The sequence below is a fragment of the Amblyomma americanum genome, chromosome 5 (genome assembly GCF_052857255.1).
Source record: "Amblyomma americanum isolate KBUSLIRL-KWMA chromosome 5, ASM5285725v1, whole genome shotgun sequence".
Taxonomy (NCBI): domain Eukaryota; kingdom Metazoa; phylum Arthropoda; class Arachnida; order Ixodida; family Ixodidae; genus Amblyomma; species Amblyomma americanum.
Window position 1 is genome coordinate 71,032,242 of NC_135501.1, and position 23,396 is coordinate 71,055,637.

General features: G+C 45.7%; 1 protein-coding gene across 1 annotated transcript in view; it reads left to right on the top strand.

Annotated features, from left to right (window-relative positions):
* Positions 1-23,164, top strand: part of LOC144132528 (cytochrome P450 2F1-like) — a 43,263-nt gene extending 20,099 nt beyond the window's left edge. The window contains exons 5-9 of the mRNA XM_077665005.1: positions 7,188-7,492; positions 9,565-9,680; positions 10,293-10,548; positions 11,379-11,569; positions 22,163-23,164. Of these exons, the coding sequence (XP_077521131.1) occupies positions 7,188-7,492; positions 9,565-9,680; positions 10,293-10,548; positions 11,379-11,569; positions 22,163-22,353 (1,059 nt within the window). The 3' untranslated portion in view covers positions 22,354-23,164. The remainder of the gene's footprint in view (positions 1-7,187; positions 7,493-9,564; positions 9,681-10,292; positions 10,549-11,378; positions 11,570-22,162) is intronic.
* The last annotated feature ends 232 nt before the right edge of the window (positions 23,165-23,396 follow it).

A 23,396-nucleotide genomic window follows, 5' to 3' on the forward strand; every position in this document is an offset into this window, starting at 1 on the left:
CTGCTATTCGTATCGCCATTGAACATATCAGCGAAGAAACACACCAGAAATAGTCTGTCTTCACTACTTCAAAGTCAGACCTCCAAGCGTTACAATCCGCTCTTCTTCATGGGCCCCATGAACTACTTCTCGCGGAAATACGAGAGATCCACCACACAGCCATCAACAAATGGCAAGATATTGTTTACCAATTGCTGCCAGGACACAGCGGCATCGCAGTCAACCACCGCGCGGACGAGGCCACGCGAACTGCTCAACATGAGGGCGATTGTGTGTCCATCCCCATCTCGAGAGCCCACGCAGCGGGTAGGCTTAGACCACTGTCACGGGACATCACTCTTGCCGCGTGAAATTCAGGCCAATTTTCGCATTCGCGTTTAAAAACCTTGGACCCAGATCTGAAGCTTCGACTCTCTTCCGGCCTACCACGACGTGAAGCAACTTCCTTATGTCGCCTGTTGCTTGGTATAGCTTTCACCAAGCACTACTCCGTCTTAATAGACATTTCTGACAGCCCAGCATGTGCCATCTGCGGGTGTGATGAGACTATTGCCATGATTCTTTGTGAATGCCCGGCCTGCAGCGCCGAAAGGCAGTCTCTCCGGCATGCACTGTAGCATCTAGACCTGCGCCCATTGGCGGAAACGAAGATTCTCGGTCACTTGCCGCGGCGATCATCGGCGGTGAAAGCCTCCAAGGCATTTCTCCGCTTTTTGACGGCTTCTGGCCTGCACGATAGGCTGTGACTTTGCATTGTGACTTCAGTTTCCGGAAACTCTTTTTTTTCTCCTTCATCTTTTTCTACCCTCAACCCTTTTCCCCCGTGCAGGGTTGGACACCGGTTATTCTTCTGGTTAACCTCCCTGCCTTTCCTCCTCTTTCTCCTCCTAGTTTAGTAGCCTAGTGTGCAGTTTTTCATCTGCCCACCATGACACATGGCCCACTTGCTACTGACAACCAACAGACGGCGGTCACCATCACCACTTGCGCAGAGGCCTGTATTGCTAACGCAACAATAACGAAAGGATGTGCGTTGTCTTGCTGGTGTCACAATCTTCCATCGCACAGCGCTGCGGTGTGTTTCGCCTCGCAAGTAGGAAGGTTGTGAAGCCGGTGCTCTCAGGAAAGACAGCTTAAATGAAGACAGCATAGGCGAAGCTATTGTCAATGTAGAAAAAATAGATTTTTTTTCTAGCAATCCTTTTGACAGGTTCCGAAGTAGAGCGAAATGTGGAGCATGTTGGTGATGATGCATGACGTGTACTCTAGAGGAAAATATTATTTCTTCCTAGATTACCCATACTCGGTATACAGTACGCCCACTCCGGGTGTAAAGGCACGCACAACAAGTGCTTGTAGTGTGCCTTTCCGGGTGCCTTCTTTTTTTCCTCCTGCAATGGCCATCGTGACACATGTTCTGGGACTTCATAAAGTTTGTTGCGCTTGCAAAACTAGCAATGACGTTTCAGTGCCCATACTACTTCGTTAATTGTACAGCTGGAATGTGTGTACTGTATACCGATTATGCATAATCTCGTAAGAAATATTTTCAAAGATAGTTTACATCAAGGGCGGATTATAGTATGGAAATTGCGATATATGCAAGTCAGTCTCCTTACTCAAATTTTTCCGCCCTTCACCGCATCAGTCCTTATTTCTATCGTTTAGTGCGTTAAGGTTTTACAGCTAAAGTTTCCGCACGCTACGGATAGTTTCAACAGAGCGGGAACGCTCGAACCTCGCGGTAACCAATGCTACGTGTTCGCGCACAATCGCTGTTGGTTCGCCGAAAAGCTGTCTCCTCCGTTCGCTCTGCAGCGTGCGGTGGACGCCCTATTGGTGAGGAAACCTGCAGCCCATATTGTCGGTATAGTTTGTTTATGACGTTGTCGGCTGGTTATAGAGCTGAGTTTTCAACCTTCAACATCCGTTTTGGTATTTGACAGCCACGGCCCCTGCGGATGACCGTATCGGGTGACAAAAGCGAAGGGATGCATTTGTCTGTGATGAACACGAGGCGACAGCGCTGGTATTAGCAGGATGGCTGCAATAGAGGCACAAATAAACTAGCGTTGACGTCACCGGGGTTTGGAGTGCAGTAAAGATATCCGTGCGACTAGGTATCGTGAAAATGGCCCTGTACAAAGCTGTATAGTTGAGTGTTCATTTAGGCGGCCGTGCCTAGTGCCTAGTGTGCTTTGAATGAAAGGACACGATGGAAATTATCAGCACATAATTAAGCTTGTAGTGTGGCTCTTATCGTTACTGGGCGCATGTTCTTTTGCATGACGTATATGAAGGGTTGCCAGATCTTTTCTTTTATGTAGAGGCTTTCAGTTCAAGAGAACGAGAACTCTGTCACAGTTCGTGTCCAGCAATTTCGGATAAAAATGTCGAAAATTTTAAAACTGTAAGATACATTTACGGTAACATTGAAGGTAATGGTCCACCCTCCTGATGTGTAGCAAAATATTTCTTTTAAAGTGTTTCCATTAGTCGCAACGAACAGTTAAGGTTCCCAAAGAAAACCAAACGGGAACGCTTTTGACGACAGCAAAAACGTTAATAGAAAAAAATTCAAGACTGCCATCGGGTGCTGTGCAGATATGTCGATCCTTATAGTGAAATCTTACATTATATGAAAAATGACGTTCATTACTAGTTTCCCGTTCAAAAATGCTTTCGTCCAGAATTTCTGGGTATGGTTTATACATACCAAATTTTCTGCTTCAGAAAGTATCAGTGCAATTACGGTGATTGTTAAATTAGTATGGAGGCTATGTACTACTAAGCCTTCTCAGATATTTTCATAGTAAAGTTGCATGAGTATGTAATGAAACAAACGGCTTTTTCGCACGCTGAAATGAGTTTGCGCGCAAGAAGGACGGTTAGGAACAGGAGTTCTGAGAAGCAATATTTAGTCGGTATCCTATGCCGCTTCCTGCTAAGAATGAAAAAGAAAACTTGTAAGGCAGGTTGTGATACCTGTGCTTCGAGAAGCGCATAAAGTTCAGCTGTATGGCAAATGGACAGATGTTTCTGACAGGACAACAGTTTATTTATTTTAAGGCAGGAGCGAAATACTCCCACCCAAAACCACAATTTTATGGTGAAAGAAGTCTAAATTCCAGCGGAAGTAATATAACATTACATCGCTCGTTAAATATAAGAGGACAAAACGGGCTTGGTCGGGATATAAAACATGTAGGGGTGACAGGCTCTTTATATCAAATAGCGCTTACGGTCCGCGGTCTCACCAATGGCATATACGTGACTGAAGGTCAGTGCTGTATGCGCGCTAGGGGCATTATTCTATATGGATGTTGCGAAATTTATAAATAATTTGTTTCTGATATCCTCATGGCCCGCAGGAAATCAGAGGGTATACTTTTTTTTTCTAATATTGTTGATGCAGTGACATTCTCCACAGTTTTAGCAGCCTGATGTTTTGCTGCACACAGTGTTATATTTATGCTTACATCATGCATGCATTAGCGTCATCAAATTTAGTTACGTATTTTAAAAATGAAAAAGCAATTTAAAATACAGGAGCGTCATTACTAAAAAAATTACAAAGGGGCACAGTCAACAAACCGCATGAAAATTCATGAAGTCAATGTTGTGCGACGCTTTCTGCAAGCAGAGTCGTCAGATTAAAAGAGACGAAAAAACTGGTACTGAATTTGCACGAACATTTCATGTCTTTGTCCAGTGTCTTTGGCTGTGGCAGCATTGTAGACAAGTGATTCTGACGGGAGCAGAATTGCGGTGATGTCAGCTTTGCGGCGATATTTTAGCTAGTTCGCTGTCACCTATTTTTTTATGTCACCCGTAGGCTCATTTCGCGGGACATTTTCAGCGATGTAATTAAAAAATGATATAAATGCCAAATCTGATGTAGTCTACAATTAGATTTTTTTTCACGGTGCGTCCTCTTTTAGGGGCGTATAACACCTAATGTTTCGTTGTGTGTTTTATTCTTCGTAATGATACTGAAGACATGGATATACATGGATCACCACACGGTACGTGTCTACAACCACTGAATAATTAATAATCAAATTTTTTCTGTCGCCTCCTTAGGTATCGGTTACAACGGCCGAGGGATGACTACTGCGTCAGTATGGGTCACATGAAGAATGTGAAAATCTGCAATATATTCAAATCTCGTTCACTCATTGTGTTCCTGGTATCAAGGCAGGCTGCATTTAGGACTGTAGCGAATTTTAATGACACAACATTGGTTATATCGCATTTTTTCGGATGCTTCCTGTTACCTCTACGGAACTTCGACATCATAGTCATCGCTCGATAGTTGAAACGGAAATAGACAGAGCAGAAATTCAATAATAAATTATTTAGCGGATGTAGGTGTACAACTCAGGGTTGTTGATGTGCGGTAATGTCTTGCGCATTATTACGAAGAAGAAAACATGCAACGAAAGTTGTTTTCTATGAACCTCTAAAATTGGAGGAGAAACCACACATGTCGTGCTGAGTACGGACTGGCGACAACGCCAGTCCTACAGCCGACAGAACGGAGTAGCCCGTCTGCCGTAAACAGGCACACACGCTAAGCAACGGTTCCAGTGAATTCGAGTAAAAGTGTTTTTCTCTTTAGGTGCAAAGCAAAGCATTGGTTTCATTGAGAGCTTTGCTCTAGAGCCCTTCATTATTTATTTCATTAACTGTGGCGTTGTGCCAATGCAGACTGTCTGTTCAGCACTCACAAGGAATTGTTTTCATCTGCAAGAACCCAGGATTTGGCTCTGACGATAAACTCTCATGTATGATTGTGAGCTTAAAATAGCAGAAAGCGATTGCTGTGGCAGGCAACAAACTTTTTCGCATTTTTCACTGCGTCAGCAGTGCGAGTTCTACTAGGAGAAAATTCGGGCGTGTGTCTCTGCGTGGCCGGCGAGTGATGCCTCGAGCGTCTGCAGCTAGCCCAGCACAAGAACCCCGCCTACTACGAGAGGGGAAAAGGAAAATTCGCATCGCCGGGAGCGGGAAGGCGGGTGCAGCGATGACCCCAAGTGAGCGGCGACTACGGAACAAGAAAAGCAATGTAGAAACCGAGCGTGCGTCAGCAGGTCACATTAGGGAGCCCGTGTTATTCTAATACACCACGGCGCGCCACCTAAGGCGTAGTGTGTTTAATACAGCAAATGTAAAGACATAATAAATTATCGAGCCTTGATGTCAGCCAAAGTAAAAAGAAGCGTGAATGCAGCAATTGTACATCATAAAAACACTGGCGCGTCGTGAAATACAAGGAAAAAAAAGCAAACTAATTGGCATATTTTTGAGGCATTGGAATGCGGCAAATAGAAAAGGATAAAATGCAAAAAGATCATGCGCATTCTGCACGCGCAGTTGATCGCATCAGACCAAGTAAGCCTCTGTACAGTTATTCATTTTTTCATTAAAACGCAATTTCGGCTGCTACAATATATAGGTCACGTGCAAACAAGGGAGGGAAGAGGGGCGCACGTCGTACTCAGGCACCCCTTACAGGAACAGGCTTTAGGCAAATTAGGAAACGCTTTTGTCCTTTGTGGTGTCCGGTGTTTGCCGAAGTATTGTGCAAATGCTTCGTCACTATATGTATGACGCCGTTTTCTTACTGGCGGACGTTACGCTAATCTAGGGAAGAACGTAGAACGTAAGTCCGAAACAGTTCATAAGGAGTTGGAAGTTTATTTTTGCCTTACTGTCAGAATCAGGTAATGTACTCCGCGGTTTTGCGAATTTGCCGCAATTTTTCAGTAGTATAGCTTATTGCTTCTAATAATAACGATGAAGGATTAGAAAAAAAGGCGGCGTTTTCCTCAACAAGCACTATACTGTTCAATATAAGTGCTTTGTAAATTCGAAATTCGCGAGAAGATATAATGCACATACAATGAAACCTCACCTGGAGTGAATGAGCATGGCTGCAAATGCATAAATTGCCGCCGTATCTTTGAGGAAAGCCAAGTTCTGTTTTGTCAAGGACAAGAACACACCAGAGATGTGATGGATGGATATTACATCACATCGCATGGTAACTACATCAGCATGCCATCACTCTCGCGATCGAAAAGCGAAATTGGACATATCCGGAGATCTTGATGTTTTCTTTTTCAACATGAGCTGATAACTATTTTGTCATGTCGTTTCGTATTTAAGCAGCCGCCGCCATTCCAATAATCCAGTCGTGAGAACGGCGCGTATCCTTGTCCTCTTTTTTCATGTGATTCTAAAGTGTGCGCCCACAATTTTTGTGATAAACATCCTCCAACTAGCCGAGCTTTCTATCAATTGTTGGCCTTCCCAAAAGAATTGATTTGCGCACCCGCTTAGTAACTTGTAAAAGACTCACTTTTGCTGGCTAAAGAAGCGAAAGAACTTCAAAATTTCGAAGTTATTTGCAATTATCGAAATACAGAGCCCTGGAGACGCGATTTCTTTTAGCCCATTCGTTACGAAGCATTACTGGGTTGGGGTAAGAAAGTTAGCGCATCGCCGAAAACAAACAGCTGAACGCAAGGCGCTGCCGATGAAGACGACAGGATAGGCTGCATTGCCCTATCCCTTTGTCTTTTATCTCGCATTTCAAGCTCGTTTTGTTGGATGAACTTATTTTGAAAACGTTATGATTTGAGATATCTCAGAAATAAAAAAAAACACGCAGCGCAATGAGAGTGCGAAAAGACAGCAGCTAATACAGAAATGGAAACAGGACGAGTGTTGAAGACATAAACTGTCGTCTTATTCAAGCGCTAATCCTACAGGGCAGAGCTCGGTAATAGACCCGAATGGGTTGCCGTGATGGTCGATTCGAAAGACTGCCTTTTATTCACATAGAACAAGACGTCTGAATAGACTATATAACTAAGCGCTTTATCTTTTGTTTTCATTTCACCCCCCCGCGGCAGCTCGAAGGCTTTGGAATTCGGCTGCTTATCCGATGGGCTGAGGTTCGATCCTGGTCGCGGCAGCCGTATTTCAACGGAGTCAAAATATCAAAACTGCCGTGTAGAGTCCGTTGTAAGTGTACGACAGGAACCCCAGAAGGTCAAGACTAATCCACCGCCACCCACTACTGCGTTCCTCAAAGACCACGGGCCGCTCCGAGACGTTAAACCTCATAGTTTACAATTAACAACTTCATGTTTCTCATTCCTGCTTGCTGTCTATTCCAGGAAGACTTCCGTAAACTGGAACGAAAAATAGGAGAGACCAAGGGTCAGCCTGTGTTCGTTCGCCCTTATATACTGACCTGCGTCGTCAGCAACATCATCTCATTCTTCTATTCCTCGGGACTACCCGGAGAGATCGCTGCATTGGGAACGGTGACCAGCATTCTCGAGAGGATGCGGACGATCATGTCTGGCGGCGCGGTCATACAGTACCTCCCCAGGTTGTTTCGAAATCTGCTCTACCATATACCTTTTACCAGGAATGGAAAAGTGCAATCCATCATGGATGAAATGGACAGCTTTGTCAAGTAAGAAAGACCTCTCCTCTCTTTTGCTCCGGACGTATGTTACTTCTGATATCTTAGTTTTTCATTAAGTTCCCTATATAGGCGTAGTTACATACTGTTTAAATCTCTGCCAGGGATTACAGATGTGTGAAATATGAAAATAGCGGACATATAAAGGAAGCATGTTTGTATGAAGCTGGCAATGAAAGTAACCTCCCGTTTCTGCCCCAGATATGAAGGCCAGAACTGGCCTTCAGAAGTATCTCATAGTTAGCCTTTGTGTGGCAATTAATTCAACTTTTTAGCATTTCTCTTTTGTTTTAGCTAGCCGAAGGACTAGCCTTTAATGCAAAATTCCTGGGCAAAGCGTGTTTGTCGTCATTGTCGTTGTCGTAGTAGTAGGGTCGGAATTTAGCAGGGCTGTTGTGAAACCTGATGGGTTGAAAGCCGAGATAGTAGTTAGACTCACCGTTAATGATTACTGTGGTGTTTTTACTAGGAGCCGACTTTTTACACACAAGACCGAATTTTTCTTGCTAGTGAACATGAGCGGAAGTACGTCGCGGGTGTCACAGTTGGAGGGTGGAGGTGGTGCGCGGGTGTGGGTCGAAAGTGGTCGCGGCTGTGCAGTCCCTTTGCTAGGAAGATTGGGTGGGGAGCTGGCTGGTGGGCCGTTCTTTTAGAGGGCAGCTGTTTTTTTCACTGTCTGTTTGAATTCGACTGCACCGTCGCTTTTTCGTTCCTTTGCTGCTGCGGCTTCAAGTTAGAGGATACCTTGTGAAGGGTGGAGATAGAAAAATTGGTTGCGGGTGCCGCTTGTGAAAACTAGAGCTAGGTAAATGGGTGATGGATGGCACTTCACGAGGGTGAAGCTGGGGAGGTGGTGGTGGTAGAGGTGATAAACTCGTTAATACTCAGAAATAGAGTTTGGAGGTCAGAAGACCCCGCTACATGGTCGGTGTCCTTAGTCCAGAACACCGCACGACGAGGCCCCATCTCGCACCCGCTTAACCAGAGCCCTTTGGGACTCCAGTGTGGAGCAGGTGAGGAGGGCAATCTCCCATGCCTCTCGCATAGGAGTATGAGAAGGGGCAAGGTTAGGATTATGAGTACATACCCATACCATGTGAAAGATATCACAGATCTCCCCACAGCGCAGGCAATGTCCATCCATGTTGGTATCAAAGTGCTTGACTATCGCAGGAGGTGGATCGAGGGTGGCGATGGACAGGTAACCTTCTAGCTAGGGGTGCGCAGTGGGTGTTGGGTGTTGCTACTAGATTGTGGAAGCTTCATTCATAAGACTTCATATAGACAATGGCAGCATTTTCGCCAAATGCCACTGGTACTGCTATCATAGAAACAGCGTCCGTGCTGCCGAGTGGGACGGGAAGGAGGAAGACAGTAGGGCAGGAGGGGACACCGCACGGAGTACTACTCCATGGGGGCGCTATCTCGTGATCACCCCGTGCACACAGCCTGTGCCTTGCACCTCGTTCTTACTTTACCCTGTATCCCTCTGAGTAATGATCATCGCATTCCCGCTAGGGCTGATTTCCCTCATAAATTATTGCGTAATCGCTATTCAGTTTTTTAAGCACAGCTCTTCGCCGCCCATTCCAACATTCCGCGTCGTAGTCGTCGGCGTTGTCGGCGTAACTGATTGTGAAAGAAGCAGAGCGAAGCGCCACCTGGAAAGTGGCGGCCACTCGAAGATCCCGGAGGGTGGCCAGCAACGTAAAACGCCACCTGCCAGCGGTGGCAGGTGGTGTGTAGAGAGCTGCTCTCATATTTTGTATTACCGACTACTGTAATCGAATGGCAATTTTTAAGTCTCTGCCAGGAAGTGACCGGCAAATCTGCCCTGTTCGTGTTCTTGTCATTTTTTCTTGCTATGTTCGTGTTTCTTGCGCCTCGAATTTCACTTAATTATTAGGAATAAAACGGTGCCTGTTGTGAATTAGTACTACACAAGCTATTAGAAAATTTGAAGTGCCCTGTACACGACCAGAAATTTGTACTTAAAGAGCATGGAAATGAATGTCACTTAAATGTTGGATTATAGTAGAACAAACGAATGTATTTCTTTAAAGTGACCAGATACAGGCATACGAGCCAAACCCGAGGCTGGCTGAAGGACGCGACTTCATTGAGGGCTATGTGAAAAAGATGGCGGAAAGCAAAGAAGACCCGTACGCCACGTTTCAAGGTAAACGCTTTAATTGAACTGACTTAATAACTAGAGCCAGTTGTTAATGAGGACCTCAGTATAGCTCCCTTGAGTTTGTTGTTGCGTACAATATGAAGTGCTTTACTATGGTTTAACTTGTATAGTTTAGAGTCTCTTTGATGCGACAGGAGGCGCTTAAGTGAAAAGTGCAGTGTTCAGTGCATGCGGTCACAATAATTTTCAGAAAATGCCGAAGCGCCCACATGTGATAAGATGCTTTAGACACAGCCCATGCCCGCTAATTTATCCCGCCGTTAAGATAGAAAGCAGCAGGGTGTTTTCAGCACTTGGCTCAGCATAGTGAGTCGATTAGCCAACTGAAGGCGGAGGGAAGGTGCCGGATAATGTTTACTGTCGAAAAAAACCTAGACAAATTGGTAACTGTATTGGAAGTTTGGAAGTAAAATGCGAGAAACCCCGACAGGGCGAAATATCACAGGAAACCATGGCCTTTTTCTTATTTTGTCTTGTCTTGTGTAATATTTCATTATTAAGTTGTAAACTCACCTCACGCATACACAAAAATAACAGTTATGAAATAAATACGATATTTTGGATGATCTACCGGATGAACGCTTTTATGAATTGTAGGTCGGTTCCTGGTGGGCAATGTGAAGACCTTCCTAATAGCTGGCACATTCAGCACCACAAACACGATGCATTGGCACCTGGTCAACTTTGCCGCTAGGCCAGAAGTGCAGGCCCGGGTTCAAAACGAGATCGACGAGGTTGTCGGCCCCGAGAGGGCTCCAACGTGGGAGGACCGACGCAAGATGCCTTACACGTTGGCCTGCGCTTGGGAAATTCACCGATGGAAGCCGGCGCCCCCGTTGGGAATGCCCAGAGAGTGAGCCGGGAAGATTATTTAGATTTATTTATGTTTACCTTTCGGTCAGACATTTACTGTTTCTTTGCCAGCGGCGTAAAGTTGAGAGACAGGAAGAAAGTAGAGTGGGTCAGGGAACATTTGCGAGTTAAAAATGCCAAACTGAAATCAAGCAGAATACGCGGGTATGGAAAGGGCACCTAATGCCTAGTGAATATATCTGATAGTAATTATTGTAGCCGACTGGATTCCAGGTGAAGGCAAGTGTAGCAGCAGAAAGCAGATTCAGATGGGTCGGCGAAAAGGTGGCCGCAGCTTGCATAGGACAGGGGTAGGTGGAAAGGTTTGGCAGAGGCGTTTTTCCTGCAGTGAATATGGTAGGCTGGTGATGACCATTTTGGCAATTTCACTGGAAACGAATGGTACTTCGAATAATGAAAACCTGTTATTTACAACTAACTGAGGTGGTCGTTATAATTGTCTCCACACTTTTTACGCGATCATAATTTGGCTTTTTGAAGAATAGCGGCATTGCACTGAAGATACCATAATTAACTGGTAGACCGTGTGTTGGAGAGAAAGGAATTATGCATCACAGGCAAACAAAAAAGACGTGGGGTGCAACCAGCAACTGCAAGGGGTTGTACATATCACGCTTTAATCTACTGTCACGGAAAGGAGTCATTAAGTAGGAAAGGTTACTCTTAACTGCTTTCTTACCACTTAGCTACAAACTAGCATTGTTTAAAATATAACATAAAAATTTGTTCCTACATTTCGCTTCATTGTACATTTTCACCCCAGTTGATGCATGTAAAAACAGTGTGTTCCCATCCCATGCTTTTGTGCAGGGCTAACGAAGACATCGTGGTGGACGAGTTTGTTATCCCGAAAGGCACTGTCGTCCTTTTCAACTTCTGGGCAGCTCACTACGACACCGAGATTTGGGAAGAGCCGAATCGCTTCAACCCGGACAGATTTCTCGACAAAGACGGCACATTCCTTCCACAAAAACTCGAGAATGTAATACCTTTTGCAGTCGGTGAGTTTAAGGTTTTTTTTTTACATATTCCGATTACTGGTCTGAAACCACACGCAAACGCTTGTTTTTATATCACTGAAAAGACATTTTTAAGGACGCACTTTAACTGTGCTGTAGAACCTGAATTTGTGTTCGCTGAGTGGTTAAACGACTACACAGACGTGAACTCGGTGGCGTGTTTTGTTCTTTCAAGTGATGCGTCAGACACTAGAACACACGGACCGCTGGGTGAGATGTAGTAGCATTTTAGGTCACGTGAGCTACGAGAGAAAAACACCAAAAACAAGTGATACATAATTTCATATAATTACGGTGCTTAAACGAGCTTGCTGCAAGAGCTGGAATGAGAAACATTGATGTATCTGTAGCTATACTTCCGCTTTTTTCTCGCCTCACGAGACCTGAACTCCACAGGTGATCAAAGCCATCATTCGGCTGATGAAACCGAAACCGCGTCAGGAAGAAACTGTCATAAAGTATGTAAAAATCATCGGGGAATATTACGGGGTGATCTATGCATATTCTTGCCTTACGCATTCTTTGAAATAAAAGAAAAGAAGGAAGAAAAAACCTGGTTTCTAAAGAGCTCATTGCACGAAGGGTGCGCTTGAGACCGCAGACAGAGACGCGGAGAAGGCAAGAAAAAATTAAGAAAAGGCTACACAGATCAGTTACTGGTAGCAGAAGCCTAGAAAGTCATGTCGCCGCTAACAAAATCTGCGAAGGCTACCAGAAAAGACTGTAAACGATCTCTGCCTGTTCGATTGCATGTAAACAATGTATACCAAACAGTAAGGGGATTGGAAAAAATAACCTATTGTGGTTTTCATTACATACCGCCCCAGGGTCAGCGAACATACTAGAAGTGAATGACGCCAGCAGAGTAACGAAATTGTATCGAAAAAAGAGAGAGAAAGTGGGGCATAGATCAGGACAGCAAATATATCTGTAGTACCAAGAAGGCTGCGTACATGCCTCCATTTACGTTCAGGCAGGTGTAATTCGAAAAGGCTGGCTGATGCGCCTATGAAAGCGGTGATCAGTTTAAACACTCGCAGGATTTAGAGAACACTGGCCTTATGGGGACCAAATCATTCAATCAGTGGCTCAGCTGGAGAAATTGCCGACAGGCCGCTCTAAGGCCAATCCAGCCCGTACATTAGCACCACCGCCACCCTACTTACCATCAGAAAACAAGAAAAAATTGCGCGATCGTTTCTTTCCATAGTGGCTTACCAGTATATGATGTGTCGAGCATAAAAGGGTCTTGACATGGTTGTTCTACTTATGGCAATTTTGTACTTGAGTGAATTATACAAGAGCCTATGATTCCATGTAGTAAATTTGAGCGCCTTGGACGCACTCTATGTTTCCGAACACGAGGCCAAAAATCAGACTGGAAAAGTCCTTCTACCGGCAACGACCGTCATAATGAGTGCTAGTGTTCTTGACAAGGGCATACACGGAGCAGCATCGGTTGCTGTAGTTGATGCAATGAACGCAGAGAGGTTTCCTGTCCTGTGTACTTTCGTGGACGATTGAAGTAGCAGCCTCCCCTTATATATGAGTGACTGCTGCTGCAAAAGCGATAACAGTAACGCACGTTTTCTTCAGTATAGTTAGGGTCCGGCCACACTGGGGAGATGCGACTCCGAGCATACAGGGCTGGTCCGTATGCAGACACCGTCGCTGACACACAGGTCTGTCGCACTCAATCGACGACGTCGCTAGCACGACCAACGATGGCCGTTCGTAGTAGTGTAAACATTGAGCTTAGTGGAAAATTTCATGGTAGCACAGGGACACATGTTACGTCTCTGTACCAGCGAAGGCGTGCTTTCATTCGGTGCCTGCGCGTAGAATTGAGCGCCGAGGCAAACGAAGTGGTCTAAACACAGCGCGACGTTTCCGCTCGTCGCTTGCCGCCGTCACTTCAGCTTGTGCGGCCAAGAGCAAGCTTCACACCCGGAAAGGCAACGTTCTGAAAAGCAGCCCTTGCGTTTATATTGTCCCTATAGCAAAATGCAAAACAAGTGGCTGTATTTCATACTTTCTCACTTTAACAATAACCAGCATGCACTTTTGCTAACATCTTATATGGATTTGGCAATCTTCTGGAAAGAAAACCCAGGAAATGCGTTTTATCCGCTAAGCGAAAAAAAAAATTCCGTCACCTGCCGTTTACGGCTTGCATGAAAGCGCCTCAACACTGGCTACAGTGCGCAGCAGATGACGCGGGGCAGATATGCCCTTATGACGTCAGCGATGAGAGTGCGAGACCAGAGAGCTCTTCGCAAATGAAACGAAAATAATTGGTTTTAAAAATATCGACCGCACCGAATCAACTGAAACTTCGGGGAGCAGTAATCTGACCTGAAGGCAACAAGCAGTGCATACAAGTTACTCTGCTTCCAGGGCCGCTTTAATGTTTCAAAGCTGCACAAGGGGCTTTGAGCGAAACTGTACGAAAGGGCCTGGGATTAATTTCGGCCAGCTAGGTTGTTGAACCTACCATAAGATCACGCAGCATGCTCGAATTTTATGCATCAAATGCTTTTAGCTCCCGTTGTTGGCATGGCGCGGTTGACCTTGATGCCAGAACTGAGAGGGAACAACGAGGCAAACGGAAGGCAGAACACGGATGAAGCGAAGGCCTAAAAGGGGGCGAGACTAAACATATTTGGGGGACATTTTCTGTCTTTCCCCTGGCAACTACGTGCTACGCTGACGCCGGAGCAGCGCATGCGTTGACATCAGCGTCGTCACAGTCTCGTGGTGAACGACGACAGCGTGTGTGTGTGTGGTTTGTTGCATGACGAAGTTAGCAATCGACTAAATTGCCGGCCTAAATGGTTGGCAATGCACAGATGGTGGAATCAGCGAAACTGATGTAGGAGAAGACAGAAAAGCACACACACAACATCGCTGGACTTACAGCTCTGAGCTTTAAGTCCAGCGATGTTGTGTGTGTTCCTCATCGGTTATTCCTGCGTCACTTTCGCGGGTCCTCCATGTGGAAGAAGGGAGAAAGGCGCCAGTTTTTCTAATCGTTAACGGTTTCCATTGTCTGCACCTCAAAGATCTGGGGAGGAAGTATAGAGCGGATAAGACAGCTAGGTATGAAGGTCATAGAAGAGAGATAAGATGCGGTGGGATGAGAAGAGGGAGAGGGATTGGGTAGAGACAGATTAAAGGAGGGTCATAAGATCAGTGTATTCGATATAGGCGAGGAGACCGCGAAAGGCAGCAAGATTGTGAGATTTTGTAAAGAGGAGTTGTTTAAAGTGCTAGATTGCAATCCAAGATGACGGTATGCGTCGTGACAGAAAAACTTTGTAGTGAGAAGGAGGGGCATGTGCAGAATAAATGTTCAATTGTCTGATAGTCACCATATCGCGTGCATAGAGGGGAGGGGACTGTTAGGCGGCGCTTTCTTCCAACAGTCCAGCATGCCCCAACTAATAACTTTAAGAAAGTATATCTTTGCCCGCTGGTAAGATTGCTGCGAAGGGGTGTAGGAGGCTTGCGAGTGGAGATACGGCTGTCAGAACGTAGAGAAAGGATACTGTGGCAAATAATGAAGCGAGAGTTATCACATTTTCTAAATGAGCAGGCGGAGGGTGCGTTTTGCTGGGCAGTATTAGGTGATGTGTTTGTCTCCTTGTTGCCTCACATGCCAGTCTGAAAGTGTACCCAATGAAGTTGGGTTTGGCATCAGGTTTCTTGGAGGCCATAAAGCTTAAGACTAAGGTAGGTTATGCCTTGTGTAGCGCATTTGGTGTTCCTAAGAAGTTGAAGAGCTGGTCTTGAGTCACAGATGCTGCAGACTGGGTATGAAGAGCTGAGTTCTTGAATGAGGTCAGCGGCAAGGTGAAGACCGGCAATATTAGCAAGGTTGGAGAATAACGACAAGGATGCGCAGCATTGTTTCGTGATGCCAAAGGTGGATATGATGCAGGCCGCAGAAGCTGAACCCGCTTTGGGGAGAACTGGTGCATCGGTGAAAATAAAAAAGGTGGCCTGCGAGTTGTTCTTCTTGGAGGTAATGGGTGAAGAACTTAAGTGAGCAGTGTGGCGAGCTTCGTTTGGAGCCGCCTTCGAGTGTGGAGGAGAGGCTGAGGTATGATGTCAGCCCTTAGCGAAAAAAGGCTGTGCTAAAAATGTGTTTCAAATACATTTTAATAATTTCGTCATAATTTAGCATTTTTTGTCGCTATCCTTAAATCGTAACCCGAACTCTTTCTAAGTATCTTAGGAATAATATTTTGAAAATTGTGACAATTGCATCAAAAATGGATGTTCTGTCTGCTTAGTATATTTATTATACATTAAAACTATACTAAAATAAGCATTAAATACAAAATATTACATTAAAATGCACTAAAGTATACATTTATACATGAAAACATATTCACTTCTGCTCGGCTTAAAATGGTGTACTAGTCGCATTCACCGTATAATGCTGATCAGTGTTGTCAAGGGAACTAATGACTGAGCTTGATATAAGCATCAGGAGACAGACAATTGCAGAGAAAACGCAATGCCATCAAGAAGTCTATGACAGTGGAAGATCATGTGACGGGACCTGAGCTTGAAAATGTCGCCACACAGGAAATGCCGACATAAATAGACGTCATTAAACTGGAACTACTCCATTAAGCCTAGTACTTGGCTTGTCTTATATATACCCCCAGAGAGGACACACATTCTCTTGCCCGGTGAGGCGCTTTTTGCGCAAAGACTGTGGGCACCCAACTTGTCGCGCAAGTGCCGGAGTGGTCGCTTTCAAATCTGCGGTCTATCTAGAACCGAATTGTTAGTCTTAACTTGCGTCAGGCAGCGGTCGGGAGTCGAACTGTCAACCACCAATTACATGGGCGTCTAAGGGAGCCGGTCGGCCCTCCCATTCGAAGTCCTTTTCGTAGGCATGTTCGGGCCCGAGGGTGCGCACGGCGCCTTTGCCGGTATAATGCTATAATGCAGTCCACGCGCAATTTAGATATGTGGTAGTTTACTTCATGCTAGAAGTTGCCATTACTATGAACTAGTTGACGACAGAAAAAGAGAGTTTTCACTGTTCCTGGAAACGTAATTTTGAGCACCAGGTTTTTCCGCTGCAGCTTGAAGTGTGCTGCAGATATCTTGACGAGGCCTGCCCAATGGTTAGAATTGAAGAATACTATGAACGTATTAGTTTCGTATTTACGAAAGTACACTTTCAATACATTGCCGCCATGTCATTCCCCGAAACGCGATTTCGAGCACTAACTGTTCAACGGCAGCTTGAAGTGTGCTGAAAATATGTTCATGCGGACCGCTCATTCGTTCGAATTGAAGTATACTTTGGACGAAATAATGTCGTATTTCGAAAGCACTTTCAATAGATAGTCAACATGCAAAGGCTATTTCCCGAAACGCGATTTCGAGCACCGGGTTGTTCTACGAGAGCTAAATGTGCGCTTCAAAGATGTTTAAAAGGACTGCCCGGTTGTTAAAATTGAAGTATACTTCAGACGAATTCATTTCATATTTACAAAAGTACACTTTCAATACATTGACAAGATACCAAAACCGCATACATAATTTTCACGTATTTGAATTGTGCTCAAAGTACGCTTTAAGTCATGTATTTTGGCAAATTTTAGAAATACATTTCGAATACCAAGCATAAAATTTCAGGAACCTACTTGCGGCATATTTTTAGAGAATTCACGAAAACAAACTATGTTTAAAATGCATTGTAGATATCCCGCCTTATATTCCAAACGTATTACTTTTCGCTAAGGGAGCAAGCGGAGAGATTGGTTGGAAGGCGGGTGAGTCGCCAAGAATACCTTGGTATATATGAGCAATGGGGCCCATTAGTGTAGAGGGGCACTCTCGAAGTTCAGCAACGAGTGGTGGCCATCGGAAATCTTTAGGAGCCGGTAAGCGTGAAGTCGGGCGAATTGGAGGAAGCTAAGAGAGAGGGGCCAAGCTTTTGCCTCAGCTAGTGTGGAGCCAACAAAGGAGGACTTGGTGCTTGAAGTGCACTTCAAGACACTGCCACGGGCTTGAAGTAGTCGGATGGTCTTCGCGGTCTTCGCAATCTGCCCAAGGCAAAATTTAATTTCTAGTTGTGAAGTGAGGAGATGGTCGATGATGAAACCTTGGAATTGCCATGAAATGGGGGTGCCTTGGAGGGTTACGGAGGCAGGGCTGCGTCGTGCAGCGGCTCTTGGGTGATATAATAGGGCTGTGGTCTTTAAAGCTGAGGCCGAAAGTGCCATGCGTGTAAGTTCGGTCATTATTCCATGAAGGGTGCATTGCAGAGAGAATCTATGGGATGTCAGTCTTCGTGTTGGTCCAGTGACCAAGAGGGCGACATCGTAAGCATAAATGTGGAGTCATAGCGGCTACGCTATCCATACACAGGTTAAAAAGGCAGGGCCTGGGAACCGAATCTTCTGGGACCCGTGTAGTTAGGTGTCTGGGGATGCTGAGAATGTTGCCAATACGTACTTGAAGAATGCGGTCTTTAAGGAAGAAGGTAATGAAGAGGCGAAGAATTTCAATGATAAGATGTAATAAAGTGTGCGATGGATGGTGGATGTGTTGTAGGCGATCAAGGCCCTTTGGACATCAGGGAAGAAAATTAGTGCAGTTATGCGTTTGTTGCGTGCTCTTTCCAAGGTACTGGTGATGTCGGCAATGAAGACAGCGGTTCAGCTGTGCCTAAAAAAGTCACGCTGTCTTTGACGAAAGAATTCGAGCACGGTGGTGATCTATTCTAGGTGTTGAGGGCTATGTAATCCATCGCCTTGCATGGGGCTGAGATGCGGGAGATAGGCCAGTAAGATGTTATTACTGAGGGAGCTTTTTCGGATTTAAAGATAGGGACTACTATAGTGGTGCACCACGTGTCTGGAAGGACTCCAGTTTGCTAGATGCGGTTAAAGCTCTCGAGTAAACAGGACTTATCCGTAGCGTGAAGGTTTCTGAGCATTTGGAAGGTCATTCCGTCGTCCTCAGGAGCGCTTCTGCCGGCGCGACGAGGTAAGGCTTGATTGAATTCATCGAGGGCGATGTCGAGTTCACAAAGAGCATTGACTCATGTTGTGAAAAGGGGAAGGATGGTGAAAGCCGTTCTTGCTGATGGCTGGAGAGAGGAGTTGATAATTACGAGTTTGTGGGAGATTTTTCTCGAAAACTAGGCACCCTGATAGGCAATACCTTATGAAAACGTACCAGAAACTTGGAAGAACAATAATATTGTCTTACTCCATAAAAGCGGAGACATCAAGGACTTGAATAATTACAGACCAATCAACTTACTGTCTGTTATCCATATGATGTTTACTAATGTAATCGCTATAGAGTCAGGAGAATCTTAGACTTCAATAAACGAAATGATCGCGCAGGTTTCTGTAAAGAACAGTCGAAAATAGGCCATTTTCACACTAACATTCGGTTGATAGATAAATGTGTAAAATATAAACAAATTCTTCATAGATTACGAGAAATCATGTGACTCATTCGAAACCTCACTTGTTTTAGCAGAGTCAGGTAGCAGAAGAACCTTGTGTAAAAATACTGCAAGATATCTGTACTGGTTACACAGCCACCGTATTCCGCCATAAAGTGAGCTATAAAATACCATTAAGGAAGGGGCGCCGGGAAAGGAGACACGATCTCGCCAATGCTATTTACTGCCAGTTTATAGGAGGTATTCAGAAGCCTGGACTGGAAGCAGTTGGGGATAAAAGTTATTGGTGAATACCTTAGTAATCTGCGATTCTCTGATGCCATTGCCTTGCTAAGTCATTCAGGAGATGGACTCCAAAGCATGATCAATGACTTAGACAGGCAGAGCCGTCTAAAAGACATCGTCATCTGAATGGCTACGCCCACTGCAGGGCCAAGGCCTCTCCCATGTCTCTCCAATTCACCCTGTCATTTGCCAGATACGCCCACCCTATGCTTGCGAACTTCTTAATCTCAACCGCCCACATAACCTTCTGCCGCCGGATGCTACGCTTGCCTTCTCTTCGAATCCGCTTTGTTATCCTCCAGTAACCCCCAAGAGAAAAGTGTATAATTGCTGTATCTTACCGGTACTCACCTCAGGGGCAGAAACGTGGAGGATAACGAAGAGCGTTAAACTTAGATGAATTTCAAGGCACCTAGCTATGGGAAGGAAAAGTATAATTGGTAACGTTCAGAGACAGGAAGAGGGCAGAGTGGGTAAGGGAACAAACGCGGTTTAATGACAACCTATTAGGAATCAAGCGGAAAAAATGGACTTGGCCAGGGCATGTGATGCGACGGCAAGACAACCGATGGTGCCTAAGGGTAAAGGAGTGTACTCCAAAAAAAGGAACGCGTAGCAGGAAACGGCAGAAGGTTGGTTAGGGCGGAACACATTAAGATGTTTGCGGTGATAGACTGGCTGCAGCTGGCACAGGACCGGTTAATTAAAGAGATATGGGAAATGCCTTTTCCCTGCAGCGGGCGTATTCAGGCTAATGATCTTGATCAGGATAATGTAGGAGGGAAGCGGTTAGCAAAGAGACAATCTAGAGTGACTATGTTAACTCCGAGAGTGATAGCAATTGCAAGGGCTGAATGGGAGAGACGCATGAATTGAAGAAGTGCATCTAAGAGGAACCAAGCATGGGAGGAGTTCTTGGAGGTTTCTAGGCTTTGGGCGGTGCTCCTCCAGTTTTCATTACGTCGGCGGCTGGTGTGTTGGCGACATTTGGCATCTCACCAGTTGTATACTGTCTTGTGCTCTGGGGGGCAGGCGCGCGTAGCGCGGCGTTCAGCGTGGCTACGGCAAGCGCGAAGGTTTAGGAGTGGAGATCAGGAACAGGGGAGGTAAGTCTTGCCGTGAAAAGTGTTGCGGATTTTCCAGCGCAGTGAAAAATAGTAGACCCGAAGCTTTGTTGCACTGGGACTTCTTTTGTCGCTGTGCGGTAGTCTGAGCTGTTGGTAATTCTGTAGGCTTTCTTTTGGTTGTTTACACACTCAGGGGTGAGTAAAATGGGAAAGTGATCAGAGCATCAAGCGTCAGATGATGTACTCCAGCTGTAGCGCATCGTTCAGAGGCAAGGGGCAGATCTATGCAGGTGGGAAAAATGTTTGGCCTACAACACTCCAGTGCAGTGATACGCTTATTAAGGAGTTTTCAGGGGTGTTCAGAAGTTTAAGGTCAGGCAGGTTATGGCTTTGTACAGAAGGCGGCCACTGCGGGTACAGTAGCGGATGCCCCAATCACGGTAGTGGGCACTAAAATCTCAGCAGAGTACACTGTCTCTTCCAAATTGTGGCCCAGTTGGCCTAAGACAAAGGGATCCCAAGGTTTGACTGTTCGGACATGCTTTCTTGCCACGGTGGTGTCTATGCAACCCATGCTGACGGTAATGGCGCAGCATTTGAGTGGCGTGTTGTTGAGTGGGGCTATGAGAACAGCAGTGCGTGGGATGTATGTTTTGGTATATACTGAGGCTATGGGCTTTCCTTCGGGGTGATATTGTTCATGACATGGTGAGTCAATGCAGGAGCTTAGGATGAAATCGGTTCAGCTGGAGTATCCAGTGTAACAAAGGAGGAGTAGTGATGTGGTTTTTGTGTATAGAACCGAGAGCGCCACGCGTGTTGGACAATCCGCACTCCCGCGGTCTCGTCAGCAGCTATGTTTTCACCGTTCGGTGCGTAGCAGAACCCGTAGTCAACATTAAGGGCATTGCACTGTGCCGCTTGAGCAACTCTGCCCATGAATAGCTGTGTTTGGCCGGGCGAGACGGTGGCTTGCAACGATATTAACTTTCTAACGGGCTACGCTGGTACTGCAAAGCATTTTAATGCGTACGTCTATTCTTTACCGCGAGAAAGTATTTTGAAATTTAGCCACTTTTAGAACGGTGCCGCTGGGGCCGGTATTCATTTCAGTTACCTTGCCGAAGCAGCAAAGCGACGTAGCCACTATGCCACGGTGGTGGGTGCGTCAAAGGTTAATCGCCGGCAATAGCCCACCTGTTTACAACCCCGGGCACACCCATTAGCTAACTGAGGGGAGGTCCCAATCGAAGGCCCTATATTGTCATTAAGCGCTCTTTTGCTCCATAATGATATTTTCATCGAGCTGATTGAGGGGTGCCTTGAAATATGGTTCAAACTTACCAAGGTAACAAGACGAGATTTTTTACTATCTGGTATGCTGCGATGTCGACGGAGATGACTCTTAACAAAAGAAAGTCTTTAATAATGACACTGATGCAAATATATCGTGTTGCTCCTTACTTTGGGTGCCTTAATAGGATAGGGAGTGGCACAAGGATTAAAGCTTCTCCTTCCCTCCTAAAGAAGGGTACGAATGCTCGTTTTTCTGGTCCCTGATCACTTATGATGCCATCCCATGCTTTTGGCTGTTTGATTGAGGCTGGATAATGTAGCCCACGAAATATACGACCCATGCTGGTGGTTGCGCCTGCATCCCTGCCGGGCAATTTGCAAACTGAAAGAGCACTGAAGGAGCGCACATTCTTTTTGATTTTTATCCGCCGTCTGATGTAGAAACTCATCTTCATTCTCTTGAAATTTTCAACATCGCAGGAAAGCGCTCGTGTCCGGGGGAGGTCTTCGCCTCGATGGAGATCTTCCTTCTGGTGACATTCCTGCTGCAGAAGTACAGCGTGGTCCTTGATCAGCCATTGCAATACGACCTGGATGACCCTGGCATCAGCCTGAACACATTGGACTCTGTTAAAGTGCGCTTTATACCGCGGCGATCTGTTAACGCTTGATCGTCTGTGTCTCTCTTGTCCCACAGGTCATTATGTGAGTGCGTGCAGGTTTCATGCAATGTCTTCGGTCTATTTCGAGGGATGTTCAAAGCAAGGAGAAGAGAGCAGCATCACCTGAATGTTATCAGTCGCAAGAGAAACGAAGAAAGGGAAGGGCTGCTACAGTAACTCGTCCACATTTGGGTTTCCCACAGTAGTTTCTAGTTTCAGCTGCGGAGAAAAAAAATTAACAACATACTGTCTTAGTTTTATGGCATTCTCCTCTAGTGTTCTTGTACTTTTTCCATCTTTACCTCCTGAGGTCCTAGCATATCCTTGTCCGAAGGCATTTATGGGTGTTTGGTAATAAATTATCTGAATAAAACGACAAGGCCAGAAACTCTCTGTCTCACATGTTACGCAATCAAGAACTCGATAACGTGTGCGGCACACATGCCACAGCGCTTGCTAGCAAACTCTAACAATGTCCGCGCCGCCGCGGTGGCTGACTGGTTATGGCGCTCGGCTGCTGGCCCGAAAGACGCGGGTTCGATCCCGGCCGCGGCGGTCGAATTTCGATGGAGGCGAAATTCTAGAGGACCGCGTACTGTGGGATGTCAGTGCACGTTAAAGAACCCCAGGTGGCCTAAATTTACGGAGACCTTCACTACGGCGTCCCTCATAGCCTGTGTCGCTTTGGGAGCTTGAATCCTCATAAACTAAATCAAAAATCAATCTAACAATGTCCACGGTTTGGCAGTGGGCTGATAGTTGTGTTTATTAGGCGCTATGTGTGACGCGGTGCAGTGATACGCTTATTTGATTCTTCGTTGACTAATAAAGCTTCAGATAACGACCAGTACCCTGCCCCAACTATAACTTTGTCCTCTATCGGCTTCTCTGTTAACGCCGGCCGTAGAAGGCATTCTTGGCATGAGAGGATTTATTTGTTACACTTCATGGTGCGACCCTTACCACGATTTGGTAAAGCCACTGGCCAGATAGCAGTACTGTCCGTCACGGATGTCGACTGATGGTTAGGGTTAAGCGAGTAGTTTATTCAG